This window comes from Sinocyclocheilus grahami, unplaced genomic scaffold (genome assembly GCF_001515645.1).
Source record: "Sinocyclocheilus grahami isolate Dianchi unplaced genomic scaffold, SAMN03320097.WGS_v1.1 scaffold1329.1, whole genome shotgun sequence".
Lineage (NCBI taxonomy): Eukaryota > Metazoa > Chordata > Actinopteri > Cypriniformes > Cyprinidae > Sinocyclocheilus > Sinocyclocheilus grahami.
Genome location: NW_015506508.1, coordinates 193,664 through 209,324, shown reverse-complemented (window position 1 = coordinate 209,324; position 15,661 = coordinate 193,664). Strand labels below are relative to the sequence as shown.

Sequence of the window (15,661 nt, the reverse complement as noted above, 5' to 3'; positions counted from 1 at the left end):
TGTGCTGCAGAACTCACTCCGGTGTGGGGTACGCTCTTTCAGCATTCACTGGACTCGCAGAGAGTTCCTGCACTTTGGAAAAGATCAGTGATTACACCAATCCCAAAAAAGTCAAATCCTTCTGAGAACAATGATTTTAGACCCATAGTATTAACTTCAATTGTAATGAAATGCTTCGAGAAATATATTGTGTCTTTTTTGAAAAGTGAAGTTTCCTTAAAACTAAATCCATGGCATGTTATAAACAGGGCAGAAGTGCAGAGGATGCAGTTGGAAGTATTATCCATTTAGTTTGTAAACATCTCGAGGACCCAAAGGCATATACACATCTTCTTTTTATTGATTTTAGCTCAGCTTTTAACACTGTGCAACCTTATTTATTATTAGAGAAATTGAAACATATGGATGTAAATCCTTATATTATAAGATGTTTTTTTTTTCTTTCTTAACGGGTAGAACCCAACAGGTTAAAGTCAATAAGACGATCTCTGACTTGAAATATATTAGTACAGGAGTGCCTCAAGGATGTGTGAGTTCCTCAGTCCTCTTCACATTATATACAGATGGTTGTGTGAGCAAATATGATAACAACCACATTGTGAAATTTAGTGATGACACCGCTATTCTTAGTTTACTATATAAAGATCAAGACATTTTGTCTTACCGCTCCGAAATCAAGCAATGTACTGAGTGGTGTGACGCTCACCACCTAATTGTGAATGTGAAGAAAACTGAGGAGATGATATTCCATCCGAAGTTAATTGGCGATCATAGCCCTGTTTATATTCATAACGTTCAAATTGCACAGGTGTCCTCATATAAATATCTTGTATGTTTTTAAAAAATATGTTTTTCTTGACTGCTCTCCTACATGGCATGTTCATGTTGAAAGCGTATGTATTAGGCTACAACAAAGAATGTATTTTTTGAGAAGGCTCAGATTTTATGGTGTCAGTAGAAAGATTTTGATGTTGTTTTATCAAGCTGTACTAGAGAATGTGATCAGATACGGTATACACCTTTGGTATGGTAATCTGACGGTACAGCTGAAATCAAGGCTTGGACGTTTTATTCAAACAGCCATGAAAATCTTGGGCAGGATAGAACCTCTTTATCTCCAGACTTTATATGAAAAATCTATGCTGAGGGAGGCAGATAAGATTCTGCATGATTCAACACACATTTTGAACTGTGAGTTTGTGATGCTGCCATCAGGTAGGAGATTAAGAATTCCAAGAAGTAGATTGAATCGGTACAATAATTAATTTATTCCCTCTGCAATTAAGCTATTAAATAACACTAGGTAAGGTTATGTATTTATTGATTACTTATTATTATTTTAAATTTTTGTATTAACATTTTTTTTTATATATATATTCTCTACTAGTATGTGTTGTATGTGATGTGGTGGTTGTATTTCTGAGCCTAAGACAAATTTCCCTCAGGGACAATAAAGTGTACCTAACCTAACCTAACAACAGAATTGCGCGCGCTCTCTCTCTCTCTCTCTCTCTCTCTCTCTCTCTCTCTTTCTCCCTACCGTTAAGTAACTTGTCCATTGTTTTACTTACTTGTTTTTGACATATCCGACCGAACTACAAACTTCCAGTGATGTCTGTGAGAAAGATATATTCACACGACAAGGTTGAGCATCTGCGCCGCCGGGCGCTCAATCCACTCAGCATGCTTTGTTTATCAACTCGCGCACATCAGCTATACAGGCGTTAATACTGAATGTTTAACATTATATTCATTGCATACATATACTTAGTGGTAGACATCTTTAACTCCTTTCTGCTGTCTGTTGTTGGTGTTTCTTTGTCTGAATATGGTGCTTATCGCATGCTGTGTGGTATCGGCGTTTGGTATCGGGGCATTTTAACGAGTACGAGTACGAGTACAGGAGACCAGTATCGGACCCGGTGCATCCCTAGTTAGAAGTGAATGAGCATTTCGACACTTCCATAAGGAATGCGTTAAATTCAACAAAGAGGTTTAATAAAGGATGTACTGATCTTGTGAATTAGCAGATTTTACTTTACCAATATTTTTTATTTGGTCGTTAAAGTTTTATATGGGAATATTACACAACACACTGATCCTTTAACAATGCATTGGCGCAGAAACGCACACCTTTTGGACCAATTTTGCAGCAAGATTGAACCCTAACCCTAATTTTGTGTACTTTTTTACTGTACCAATATTCTAAATTGGCCTTTGAAATTAGCTTTATTGCATGGCAAAAAAAAAAAAAAACCTTACCTTGCTAACGAATTGACAGAATCCATTGCTCTAATGGTGTTGTTGATACTCCAAATGCAAATTTACATTCAGCAATCCGGCAGCAATTGACGCAAATGACGGCGCTCTGATCCAATGGCATACAGGCATTGTCAGATTGTCAGTACTCTAGCCCAATGATGTTGGGGGATCCAGTGAGGGCTGCAATCATTTTTCAGGGTGGCCGTGCCACTCTTTATCACAACCCTGCTAAAATATAGTGCCAGTACGTGTGCTCATTGGCTTCCCCTTCTGCTGGTGGCACCCTAGGTGACCTATTGGACAGCCTAGCTTGCCTATGCCTAGAAACAGGCCTGCTGTATTGGAATAAAGTTACAGCATAGATATTTTGCATAAATGATTGCACCTCTTCAGAAACTTAAACTTAAACAGCAATTACTCTTTACTTAGAAGACATGTTCTTTAGAGATATAATGTTCCAGCAAGTCTGCTTGATCAGTTACCAAAGAAGCATGTCCAAATTATTCAGGAAAATATTTTCTTATCAAAGTGATAAAATGTTGTGTTGCAAAAATGAGTACACCCTCCTGAAAGTTACTAAATGAAACTAAATAAAAAAATATTTGGTGTAAGTTTAAGATTAAGTATAATTTTTGATCAACAGCTAAGAATGAACCAAAACTTTAAAGGGAAGTAATTTCTTGACCATTAAAAGTGTTATAGAGATAACGTGACATGTGGCCAAGTATGGTTACGTGCTCTGCACACACCCAGAGCAGTGGGCAGCCATTTATGCTGTGGCATCCAGGGAGCAGTTGGGGGTTCGGTGCCTTGCTCAAGGGCACCTCAGTCGTGGTATTGAAGGTGGGAGAGAGCGCTGTACATTCACTCCCCCCACCTACAATTCCTGCCGGTACGAGACTCAAACCCGCAACATTTGGGTTACGAGTCCCACTCTCTAACCATTAGGCCACGACTTCCCCACTTAATTGTGACAACAGCGGAAGCACTTGGCAGAGAACTGTCAGGAGACTTATTTCATTGCACAAGAGGACAGCGGTACAAGAGGAGTGCCAACATTGTTTTAAGTGTGAAAATACAACAAAAGTAATACAGAAATTCAAACAAAAAAACTTGTGACGAGACCCCTGAAATCATCAGGCCTTGACTTTAAGCTTTCATTTAGTGATGAGTGATCTGTTTATTTATTTGCTAGAAAAAGAGCAGGAATAATGCCAAGCGAGTGTCTCAGAGCCAGCAAAAGCTATACAAGTGTGTTTATCTCACAGAGTAAGGTGCAGCCTGCAGAAGTGACATGCATGGTTGTTGTCGTGAATATGAAGGTTTTTATGCATGTTTATGACAACTGTCATTAAGTGTCATTCGCTCAGTTATGTAATTTTTAATGCAAAGATGACATTGTTTGAGATGTCTTTGTTATGGGCTATGGTTAGGGGTAAGGCTAGGGGTAGGGGTAGGTTAGGGTTAGGTCAAATAATGTCATATTTGCATTAAAAATGACATAACTGAGCGATTGACACTTAATAACAGTTGTCATAAACATGCATAAAACCTCCTTCATATTCATGACATGTGTCATGTCATGATTATGAAGGTGTCATGTCAGTCTTATGCACACCCCTTCAAGTAAAGTGTTACCTTAAAAATTAATTTAAAATTTATGGTAAAAATTAAAGCTGTGTGAGTCATAGTAACCAATTATGTTTTAGTCAAATCATGTTCTAATGACAACATGCATTACATGGAGTGAGAGTAATTTCTTTTTTTGTGCTGCTCAGGACTCAAATTAAAGAAAAGTATAGGATACTGCCCTGTGCTAAAACATAAATGTCCTTCTTCATTCATATTGGATTGAAGTTTCCTCTGGATATTTAAGTGATTTGAGTCTCATTCTCCTGTTTTCACCAGGTGCGTGTGGAGTTCATGGAGACAGAAGATGTTTGCAGCTCTGCCAGTAAGAAAGGCAAATACAGAACAACAGTATCTGTTGACAAAGGCTCCAGCATAGCTGTTTCATATGTGATTATTCCCATGACGCTGGGAAATCATGATATTGAGGTGAAAGCTTCTGCATATGAAGCCATGTTCTCTGATGGAGTGAGAAAGACGCTGAAGGTGGTGGTACGTCTGATGGGAATTTGGGGAAATGACACTTTTTATTTTATTTAGTCATTTGTATCATTAATAGATGTTTGTCATTTTCAATAGATAAACTAAAGCATCATTGGTAGTTAACACTCTCTCTTTCAGTCTGAGGGTGTGCTGATTTCATTACGCAGAGAAAATGTGGAGCTCAATCCTGCTAAGAATGGTGAGATTTACTGTGAAGCACACAATAACATCACTCTGTTACACTTCCACTATACAACGTAGCAGACATTACACTTCTAGCCAGTTATGAAAAAATGTCCATGAATATCATTAGTTTTAGCCAATCCAGAGATCACAATGAACTCCTGCTCTTTTCTTGCTCAGTACTCACCAAAATCATACAAAATATGATCAGCTCGTGACTCATGACTCTTCCTCCATCTTGCTGTTCTTCTCTGATTCTCTTCCCAAATGGATCAGGGGAAAAACCTTTAGCTTTTAAAGCTGACATACCAGCTGATCGTCTTCCAGACACACCTGCTGACACGTACATCTCGATTACTGGTAAGGAAAAAGATGATTTCATAAATGTGTAGTGATTATTTCTTTAAAGTTGTATGCATGTTTTATTTCGAGAGAGGTGAAGCCTATATCTACAGTCATAATGTCCTTGGCAAATTGTGTAGTACTTGTATGAGGATTCTATCACGGTACTTAATGTTGGGACTGGTTTGTACTCTTGCATTCTTGGGGCCCAAGCGAGTGGGAATAATTTTTTTTTTCAGAGGCTCTTTACATCAGCTCCGCCCACCAATGTGTGGTTGATGTAGACAGCATTACTAAAGAAAGACGTGCACCATACAACAGAGTTAGTGGCGCAGGGCGTAAAGCACGTGGTGGTGTGTTTTTACATGATCGATCAGTTCAAATCCACCTTTTGCCGAACTCATTCTTCTCTTTTTTCCCCATAACATATCAGATCAGAAAGACATTTGTTTTCAATAAAAATGAAGGAAAGATTTAAATAATTGAAATATTATAATATTACAATAATTATTATAATATTACAAGACATTGTGCCCAGGAGATTCTGAATTCTTGATCCGGGCCTGATGCTGCGGCAGGGTTGAGACCTGCTACTGCCAATACATCCACAGACATACTGCTGTGAGCATGTAGGAAATACTGCTGCTGCACATCTAACATATGTATATGAAATAACCCCCAACAAAGCAGGAGACAGAGAAGTGGACAATACAAGCCATTATATGCATGCCGCTGAGTGTAAGAATATAAACTGTTGCATCAGTGGACATGCTATTAGATGATCACTTAATAGCATTTGATAGATTTTCAATAAAACACTTGCAATGGATTTTTTAAAAGCTGTTTTCAAGATGCGCTGTGATCGGTGAAACCAGGATCTGGACTAACATTTTCAATTTCTTCCAGATAGAAGACCTACAAGTCACATATAGTGTTGAGAGTGTTGCGTACAAATATAATAAACTGAACTGAATGTTTCCTCTTACATTCCTCCAGCTGAAGAGATCACTCAGACAGTCGAGCAGGCCATCAGTGGAAGCTTCATGGGGCGGTTTATTGTTCAGCCTCGTGGCAGTGGAGAGCAGAACATGATGCTTATGACTCTACCTCTCATAGCCACTCATTATCTGGACAGCACCAATCAGTGGGACACTGTTGGCATGGAGCGCCGTAATGAAGCTGTTAACCATATCAGCACAGGTCAGCAGCACACAACAGATATAAAAATCAAGATTACTAAATATTCAACAATATTATTGATTTGACTGGGAAAATAAATCTCATGTATAGCTTTAATAAGAATACATTTCTTACTTGAATGCTGCTTTTAAATGCTCTTGCGTGAAGATGAACATGGCGGATGGTGTGCGGCTCACTCAGGGCGGGGTCTCTGCTGATACGGCAGTGTCCGTCAACACTTGTAGGCAGGACATATGAAATGTGACGTCACATTGTACAGATTCTACAAACGGCTTGTTCTGAGACACTGCTTATGATTCATGGGGATTTAAAAAAGCAGTGGGTGGATTTTTATCATTATATGATGGTTGTGTACACACTGACTCTACCTCTCACAGCCACTCATTATCTGGACAGCACCAATCAGTGGGACACTGTTGGCATGGAGCGCCGTAATGAAGCTGTTAACCATATCAGCACAGGTCAGCAGCACACAACAGATATAAAAATCAAGATTACTAAATATTCAACAATATTATTGATTTGACTGGGAAAATAAATCTCATGTATAGCTTTAATAAGAATACATTTCTTACTTGAATGCTGCTTTTAAATGCTCTTGCGTGAAGATGAACATGGCGGATGGTGTGCGGCTCACTCAGGGCGGGGTCTCTGCTGATACGGCAGTGTCCGTCAACACTTGTAGGCAGGGCATATGAAATGTGACGTCACATTGTACAGATTCTACAAACGGCTTGTTCTGAGACACTGCTTATGATTCATGGGGATTTAAAAAAGCAGTGGGTGGATTTTTATCATTATATGGTGGTTGTGTACACACTGCCAACACACATTTATGTTCTAACAAAATGTAAAAGTGAATTTTGCATAATAGGTGCCCTTTAAAACAATCTGTATTGTAAAAAGCACCATATAAATAAATAAACAATAAATAGATATAAATTGATGATGGATCTGACTATGATTTGGGAAAAAAACACTCTCAAAGATGCTCTCTTGAAAACTTTAGACCAAAAGCAGGAACAAATATGCAGATAATAAACAAATAAATATTCTTTCTTTATTATTTTTCATATTAAGGTTATCAGCGGCAGCTGGGTTACCGTAAATCAGATGGATCCTATGCTGCATGGAGAGACAGGCCGAGCAGCACATGGTAAAGTCACTTTGATGTCATTACTTTTGGGGAAATAAACTTGTTTTTATGTTTCATGCCTAGTTTCTCTTGTATTACATTATATATTACATCATTAGTAATGATAATCATAATTTGTTTTACATTTGATTAATTTCTGTTCTGCTTGTCTGTTGAAGGTTGACAGCATATGTGGCTAAAGTCTTCAGCATGGCCCATAACCTTGTTATTATAGAGGAGAATGTGATCTGCAGCGCCCTTAAGTGGCTGATGCTCCACAAACAAATACAAGACGGCTCTTTTAAAGAGGAATCAGCTGTAATGCAGGGAGAGATGGTGGTAAGTTGAATGTTGTTGAATGTGTCCATCTCTGTTCACAAAAGAAAGATGGAATGAACCTGAGCCAGTGATTTATTTCACTGTGGTTTCCAGGAGTAATGCATTAAATCTACAGCACAAACAAACAAAATATAACAATGCAGTGACTATGGAGGAAGTTTTTGATCTGGCTTGTTTTTCAACATTTCGGTTAACTTCATTCACAGAAGCTAAATTCACATCAAGACAAGCACACTGCACTTTATTCTACATTAATGAACAAATTGTTACTGAATGTGTAACACCAGGGCTCGTGTGAGTGCTTGAAATTCTTGAACATGCTCCTTGAAACTGCTTGAAAAGGGCTTGAATTTGACTTTGTAAGAACCCTAAACACACACACACTCTCTCTCAAACACACACACACACAGTCTTGACAGTTCTTGTGATAGTCTAGTTTATTTGTGCTTTATTCCAGGGTGACGTGCGTGGCAAAGATGCTGATGCCTCTCTGACGGCTTTTGTTGTGATTGCCATGCAAGAGGCCAGCGAGATCTGTGCTGGACCAGTTGCTGTAAGTGAATTTGTTTCACTACGTGCAGTTTTGGTGCTTTTTTCCCCCCCTGAATCTTTGGCTACATGCACATTCATCTTTTAAAGCTTAATCCTGTGCACACATTCACTAGGTTGCCGTTTCTGTAAATCACCCCTATAACTTTACAGTAAGTATGTGGCCATATAGTCAAGGCAAACAAAATGTGTATCTCTGATCTCATTATTACAGTCTTAAAACAGCTCTCTGACTGTATCATTTATGGGTCCTCATGACAAAGTTATCTAAAGAATTGTGATTTGTTCAAGCATACAGGTGACAGCACCACTGATCTATATTAGAGAATTGCTCATGAAGTCATAAAAAAATGTTGCCACCGTGCCACCACATTCATATTCCCTATTCCAGACGAGATCCTCAACATATGTATTACAAATAAGAAAGTGCTCATTCTGAAATCTGAATCTGAAAGATTTCTGTAATATTGTTTTTATTCGTACAGTAAGCCAACTCCAATATATCGCTTATCCTGCCTGAAAAGGCAATAAACATTACAGATTACACCTGAAGTAACAATTCGTGTCTTTTATACTGATAACGAGTTCAAACAGATGCCATTAATACAGGTAACGAGTGGAGGACAGCGGAGCCTCTTAAGGAAGAAGTTACAGCTCTGTGAGAGCCAGAAATCTTGCTTGTTTGTAGGTGACCAAATACTTATTTTACTGAGGAATTTACCAATTAATTATTTAAAAATCCTACAGTGTGATTTTCTGGATTTTTTTTCTCATTTTGTCTCTCATAGTTGAGGTATACCTATGATGATACAGGCCTCTCTCATCTTTTTAAGTGGGAGAACTTGCACAATTGGTGGCTGACTAAATACTTTTTTGCCCCACTGTACATATCCTAAAAATACTGCACAATCAGGTGACGTTAGGTCAGTGTTTTGGCTGTCTGATGCTCTCTGCCGGTAGGGAATAGCAACATGGCCAGAACACTTACGATGTCTTCATCGCCTAATGGCTGCACAGTGAGCAATCCAGTCATTATACAGATCAGTGGACAGCACACAAGAACCTTCAGGAGTTAACACGATAGTCCATTCAAAAATGAAGTCTGTCATTTACTGACTCTCATGTCGTTCCAAACCTGTAAAAATGTATTTCTTCTGCTGAATACAAAAGAAGATATTTTAAAGAATGTAGGTAACAAACTGGTTTTGGTCTCTACTGACCTCCATAGTATTTTTTTCCATACTATGGGAGTCAATGGGGACAAGCAACTATTTGGTTACCAACTTTCTTCAAAATATCTTCTTTCTTCTCGTACAGCTTTGGAACGACTTGAGAGTGAGTAAATGATGACAGAATTTTGGGGTGAACTGTTCCTTTAACAGTTGATTATGGTAAATGCTGTAGGATGCAGATCTAAGAACTTATTTTCGCCTTTCACACTTTTATAGAGTCTCCATTTAAGCATCATGCTGGCTGTTTCTTTCTTGGAAGGTCGGCTTCCACAACTGACCAATCCTTACGCCATTGCGATGACGTCCTACGCCATGGCCAATGCCAACAAACTCAATAAAGACATCTTGATGAAACACTCCACCCAACACGAAGGTCAGTCAAGTCAACAAGGCATCAAAAAGAGTTGTGTTTTGTACAACATTCAACAGTACTCACTCCGACCAAAGTGTAAATAATGGAATAATTACAGATGTTTTGTGGTGTAATGACAGCTGCTTGAGACAATACTGTTTCTATTGCTGTGTTGTGTTTGAAACAGCCGGTCGGTCCTGGACTGTCCCTGGACAGCACCATCACTCACTAGAGGCGACGGCTTATGCTGTGCTGGCGCTTGTGAAGGACAAAGACTTTGATAAAGCAGGAGAAGCAGTGCACTGGCTGAACAGACAGCAGTCTCACTATGGAGGATCTGGCACCACACAGGTACATACCTGTCAACATTAGGGTCCCAAAATACGGGAGACAGATGGGGGGCGTGCTTGGGGTTGGGGCGGGGCGGGGCAAAAGTATAAATTATTATATTATATTATATTAATTTAAACAGTTATTATCAAACAATTATTTAAACTGCGTGTATATCAAAACTGTGTGTTTTCTGTGTAAAAATAAAAGTTGCTTTTGGCTTTGGACTAAAATAAAAAGCAGAAGGGCTTATTGAAAAATGCTAATTCATTCTCTCTTCATTCTTTCGCTTTTCGCCAGGAATATAGCCATTTCCCCGGTAACTGCAGTAAACAAAGTAGTGCAGCATCTGATTTTGCAACTTGCAGCGCTCATATTTAATCAATTAAACCATAGCCTTTTGAAGTGTAAGCTATATCTCAATTTGCATGTATATTTGTTTTTTTCACCGTCTTCGGAGTCTTCTCCTTCCGTCCCATTTCTACCAGTGATCCTTTCCTTCCCGTGGTACTCTGTTGAATCACTGTTGTAGGTTGCCAAGTTGAGGGGATATATGGGTTGAAATTTGTCGATTGTGTGAGAAGGATGCGTTTCATACCTTCGACCCAAGTGTAAATAGTGGAAGAATTACAGATGTTTTGTTGTGTAATGACAGCTGCTTGAGACAATACTGTTTCTATTGCTGTGTTGTGTTTGAAACAGCCGGTCGGTCCTGGACTGTCCCTGGACAGCACCATCACTCACTAGAGGCGACGGCTTATGCTGTGCTGGCGCTTGTGAAGGACAAAGACTTTGATAAAGCAGGAGAAGCAGTGCACTGGCTGAACAGACAGCAGTCTCACTATGGAGGATCTGGCACCACTCAGGTACACTAACACCTCATCATTTGACTGTGATGAACAGCAGAACAAGTGCAGGACTGACACTGCAGGACAGGATTTGAATGCTTTTCTGTCTTTTCTAGGCGACCATCATGGTGTTCCAGGCCGTGGCAGAGTATCGCACGCAGGTGAAGGACCGGCAAAACTTCAATCTGAACGTGGAGCTGTCCGTGGCAGGAAGAAGCAAACCTGTCAGATGGGCTTTTAAAAGAGATAATATGCATCTTACTCGGTCAGACAAGGTGAGGAGTAACTCATCTTCTAGATTCAAACTGTTTGTGGCTCATTTCAGTTGAAAGTTGTTGTGGTTTGATATTAAATGAAGAATCATGGGAGTTTTGTCGTTTGTCATTCATAATTTTTATTGTCTACATCAATAGTGTTTGATCAATGAACTCTTCAGGTATCTCTGTTATATCATGGATTTGATTCTGATGACTCGAGTACGTCTGCATTCACTCAACAGGTGGACATAAACCAGGACTTCAATGTAACTGCTAAAGGAACTGGAAAAGCCATTCTCTCAGTGAGTGTTCATGAGCGTTTATACAGTCAACAGCAAGATTAAAGCGTTTGAACATCTAATCTGAGACGTGCTGCTGTTTTCAGGTTCTGACGCTGTACTACGCCAGACCTGTTGAGAAGAAATCTGACTGTACTTTCTTTGATCTGACTGTTAAAATGGAGAAAGATCCTGAACGTAAGATTGAGTTCCTGCCCTTTTTGTAGCACTTTCCATAAATTCAGAGCTAAAATAAAACCTCCAAAACATCATGGATTTGACTATTCTGATGACTCGAGTACGTCTGCATTCACTCAACAGGTGGAGATAAACCAGGAGTTCAATGTAACTGCTAAAGGAACTGGAACAGCCACTCTCTCAGTGAGTGTTTGTGAGCGTTTATACAGTCAACAGCAAGATTAAAGCGTTTGAACATCTAATCTGAGACGTGCTGCTGTTTTCAGGTTCTGACGCTGTACTACGCCAGACCTGTTGAGAAGAAATCTGACTGTACTTTCTTTGATCTGACTGTTAAAATGGAGAAAGATCCTGAACGTAAGATTGAGTTCCTGCCCTTTTTGTAGCACTTTCCATAAATTCAGAGCTAAAATAAAACCTCCAAAACACTTCATTATGTGCTGCTTTTTGATTTTAATTAACACCATGTTTTTTCTTTAGAAAAACGAGAAGCCATTGCAAGTTACAAGCTCACTATGGATTTCTAGTATGTGAACAAAAATGCTAAGTTTATTATTAGGCCAATAAACTATTTTATTTGTAATTTATCATTTAAGCTGTTTTCAGACTTTTTTTTTTTTTTTTGGTCATAGTTTGCTTTTCCCACATTTGTATGTTTGCATCATGAACGTGAATACTAGTGACAGCTGGTTACCTCTGCTACCAAAAGACAGTTTATTCAGAGACGAGCAGCTCTGCGTCACTACAAAGTTTGCTTTTCCCACATTTGTATGTTTGCATCATGAACGTGAATGCTAGTGACAGCTGGTTACCTCTGCTACCAAAAGACAGTTTATTCAGAGACGAGCAGCTCTGCGTCACTACAATATAATAATTCTGAAGTCAAACGCACTCGGGTTCAAACCAAAAGCTCTAGTGTGAAAACTGCGGTTACACTTTACTTGAAGGGGTGTGCATAAGACTGACATGACACCTTCATAATCATGACATGACACCTACATAATCATGACATGACACATGTCATGAATATGAAGTTTTTTTATATGCATATTTATGTCAACTGTCATTAAGTGTCATTCGCTCAGTTATGTAATTTTTAATGCAAAGATGACATTGTTTGAGATGTCTATGTTATGGGCTATGGTTAGGGGTAAGGGTAGGGGTAGGGTTAGGTCAAATAATGTCATGTTTGCATTAAAAATGACATAACTGAGCGATTGACACTTAATAACAGTTGTCATAAACATGCATAAAACCTCCTTCATATTCATGACATGTGTCATGTCACGATTATGAAAGTGCCATGTCAGTCTTATGCACACCTCTTCAAGTAAAGTGTTACCAAAACTGCTTTAAACACAGAGAAGATGGAGCAAAACTTCAAAACCAGTTATTAAAATCTTATCTTGATCTCTATCTTCACAGCTACAAAAGTGATAAAACCGATGCAACCATGACTATTCTGGAGATTGGCATACCGACCGGATTTACTGTGGAGACCAGAGATCTGGAAGAGGTACTGTGATGATAAACTGATGCTTCACATCTGTATATAAAACACAGTGGCGGAGCCAGAAATCTGATTGTCCAGCCCAGGTGCACCCCAAAATTTATATGCTACTATTTAATTTTCATCTTTGTTTAATCATACTGAAAGAAGCATTTATTTTAGCCTTGAAGTCGAGGACACATCTGGTGCTGCATTGCACTTCATCTCGTCCGATGTACCTTCCAGCTCTCACGCCACGCGTTCATTTTCTTACAGAGTGAAAAACATTTCGGCCTAAAGTCCTGACCCACGTGAATCATGCAAATCAGTAATTTAAAAAAATTTGTTTGGGGGGCGAGGGTGATGCTGGTGACTGCATGATGATTAAAATCGCGTAACTCAGGATTACACGTTCATTTTCTCTACTCCGCATTCTGACAGGAGGGATCAGGAAGTCTTTAGCTCGCCACCTATCATCCTTTCCCAATGTCACCAAGAAAGTGGTCTCTGATTAGTAAAACCTGCTTAACAAGAATTACATTTTGATCATGTCATGTATTGAGGTTTTTGTTTTCTTGTTTTCTTGCCCTCAGTTGTCTTCAGGGAAGGAGAGATACATTCAGAAATATGAAAATAATAAAGTGCTGTCAGAGCGAGGATCCCTCATCCTCTACTTAGATAAGGTATCAGCAAACTGTGTTGTCTGATGATTTCGTGAACAGATTCAATCTTGTTTTCTTTTGTCCTGGAAACATGTGCTATTGTTTTATATTCAATACTGTTGAACTCTTGATTCTGACAGTGCTTCATTAATATCCAGTAACTGCACATCCAGGAAGTTCCATGTCACTGCATGTTCACCTTTAAAGGGGTCATGAACTGCCTTTTTTATTATTTTGTACTGTTTTCTGAGGTCCACTTATAATGTGTAACAAACGTTTGTAGGTCGGGAAGAAGGAGGCGGGAACCGGCGAACATTTAAATAAAACTTTAATAATAAAATAAACTCAAAACAGCGCGACAGCCCCTCACGGACGACTGTCACGCACAAACAAAACCAAAACACAAAATAAAGTCCAGGCCTGGTCCTCTCTCGTCCAACACTGTCGTCACTCCTCCTTTTTATCCTTCCGGAGCTCCTCCGTGGGACTCGAGACCGGTGAGTGGCGCAGGTGTCGCGCATTATCAATTACCCCCCCGGCCTCGCTCCGTTCCCACGGCTCTCGGCCCCGCCCCTCTCGTCACATAATGTTATCAAGATTTTTACATCAAAACATCATAATAGTAATAGGCTATTTTATGTCCTGTTTTGACGCCCTTCATCAGAACGCTCTGTTTGAATAGGAATGGTGGCGGATAGTAGACTCAGAAGTAAACGCCCACTGCTATGATTGGCTAACAGTTCTGTATGTGTATATATACATCTATGTGTTTGACTGCCTACATCCTTCATAGATGGACACGTAAATACTCGGATATCAAGAATTAGCATTTTAACTAGTGAAAACTGAATTGTTGATATCAAGAATTCATATACTGTGAAGGAATAAACGGCTTTCCATACAGTCAGAGTGTTCAGCGATATATGAAATATATCTGTCCTAAACTTATACTTGGCCTCCAACTCACACACTGGCGAGTAAAATCTAAGAATTTATTAGCCAATGGCTAACGATATACATAATTTTGTCGCCCAAATTAAAAAGTACATATGTAATATATAACCTATGGCTGTAACAAATTTAAATTTTGTATTCTGTCAGCTATGCAACACACAAAACTGTCTTTTCAGTGTAAATGTAACTATAGCTTTCTTTTTTAAAGATTTGTTTTATTATTATTATTATTTGTGGCTTGTGGAAATGCTAACATTGGCAATTTCCAGAGTAAATCAAGTAATGTAATCATAATTTTACATTGGTTTCTGTATTATTAGGTTTCTCATAAAGAGAAAGAAGTAATTTCCTTCAGAATGCACAAGCTGTATAATGTGGGTCTGCTTCAACCTGCTGCAGTCACGATATATGAATATTACTCACCAGGTGAGCTGCACACACACACGCCCATCTTCTTACATGTACACTTAAAATATATCATTTAGCCAAAGTGATTTACAAATGAAAACAATACACAGAATTAAGGAGGGCAAGGAATAAATCAATACAAGTTACTCTGCTATAGCAGATGTCAACAGCACGGGAGCACATTGTTTTCAAAGTGCAAAACGATCAGTCAAATGCTCTGGTTTCAGGCTGAAGGTGTGTATGACAAGCTGATGCATTCTGGATTATCTGGGAAGTGCTAGAAGGGTTTTGTTGTCGTCTTTAATTAAATGCATGTGTGTTTTAGATGCACGCTGTACAAAGTTCTTCCACCCTGAAAGGACTAATGGTGCACTTTACAAACTGTGTAAAGGAGACCTGTGCCAGTGTGCAGAAGGTATTACAGTTATACGTTTTTATCCAAAGCCATTCGCAATTTGTCATAAGACCCAAATAATCTTCAGTTAAATAGTTTAAATTGTGTTCTACTTCTTTTTTTTTTTTTTTTTTTTT

The 15,661-nt window shown here is 38.9% G+C and overlaps 2 protein-coding genes and 1 long non-coding RNA gene across 6 annotated transcripts in view; 2 read left to right on the top strand and 1 right to left on the bottom strand.

Annotated features, from left to right (window-relative positions):
- The window catches only part of LOC107569286 (uncharacterized), a 17,402-nt gene extending 10,813 nt beyond the window's left edge, over positions 1 to 6,589 (bottom strand). The window contains exons 1-2 of the long non-coding RNA XR_001606881.1: positions 6,577 to 6,589; positions 2,258 to 2,262 (exon numbers count right to left, since the gene is read on the bottom strand). This is a non-coding gene — a long non-coding RNA (uncharacterized lncRNA). The remainder of the gene's footprint in view (positions 1 to 2,257; positions 2,263 to 6,576) is intronic.
- LOC107569282 (complement C3-like) overlaps positions 1 to 15,661 on the top strand; it is a 90,417-nt gene that overhangs the window by 9,941 nt on the left and 64,815 nt on the right. The gene's annotated exons all lie outside the window — the stretch shown is intronic.
- Positions 4,150 to 15,661, top strand: part of LOC107569284 (complement C3-like) — a 13,666-nt gene continuing 2,154 nt past the window's right edge. The window contains exons 1-17 of the mRNA XM_016255338.1: positions 4,150 to 4,383; positions 4,513 to 4,573; positions 4,834 to 4,917; positions 5,896 to 6,099; positions 7,180 to 7,255; positions 7,414 to 7,573; positions 8,031 to 8,126; positions 9,571 to 9,727; positions 9,894 to 10,057; positions 11,001 to 11,159; positions 11,741 to 11,800; positions 11,884 to 11,974; positions 12,098 to 12,143; positions 13,043 to 13,133; positions 13,700 to 13,789; positions 15,043 to 15,148; positions 15,456 to 15,545. Coding sequence (XP_016110824.1) covers positions 4,186 to 4,383; positions 4,513 to 4,573; positions 4,834 to 4,917; positions 5,896 to 6,099; positions 7,180 to 7,255; positions 7,414 to 7,573; positions 8,031 to 8,126; positions 9,571 to 9,727; positions 9,894 to 10,057; positions 11,001 to 11,159; positions 11,741 to 11,800; positions 11,884 to 11,974; positions 12,098 to 12,143; positions 13,043 to 13,133; positions 13,700 to 13,789; positions 15,043 to 15,148; positions 15,456 to 15,545 — 1,933 coding nt within the window. The 5' untranslated portion in view covers positions 4,150 to 4,185. The remainder of the gene's footprint in view (positions 4,384 to 4,512; positions 4,574 to 4,833; positions 4,918 to 5,895; positions 6,100 to 7,179; positions 7,256 to 7,413; positions 7,574 to 8,030; positions 8,127 to 9,570; positions 9,728 to 9,893; positions 10,058 to 11,000; positions 11,160 to 11,740; positions 11,801 to 11,883; positions 11,975 to 12,097; positions 12,144 to 13,042; positions 13,134 to 13,699; positions 13,790 to 15,042; positions 15,149 to 15,455; positions 15,546 to 15,661) is intronic.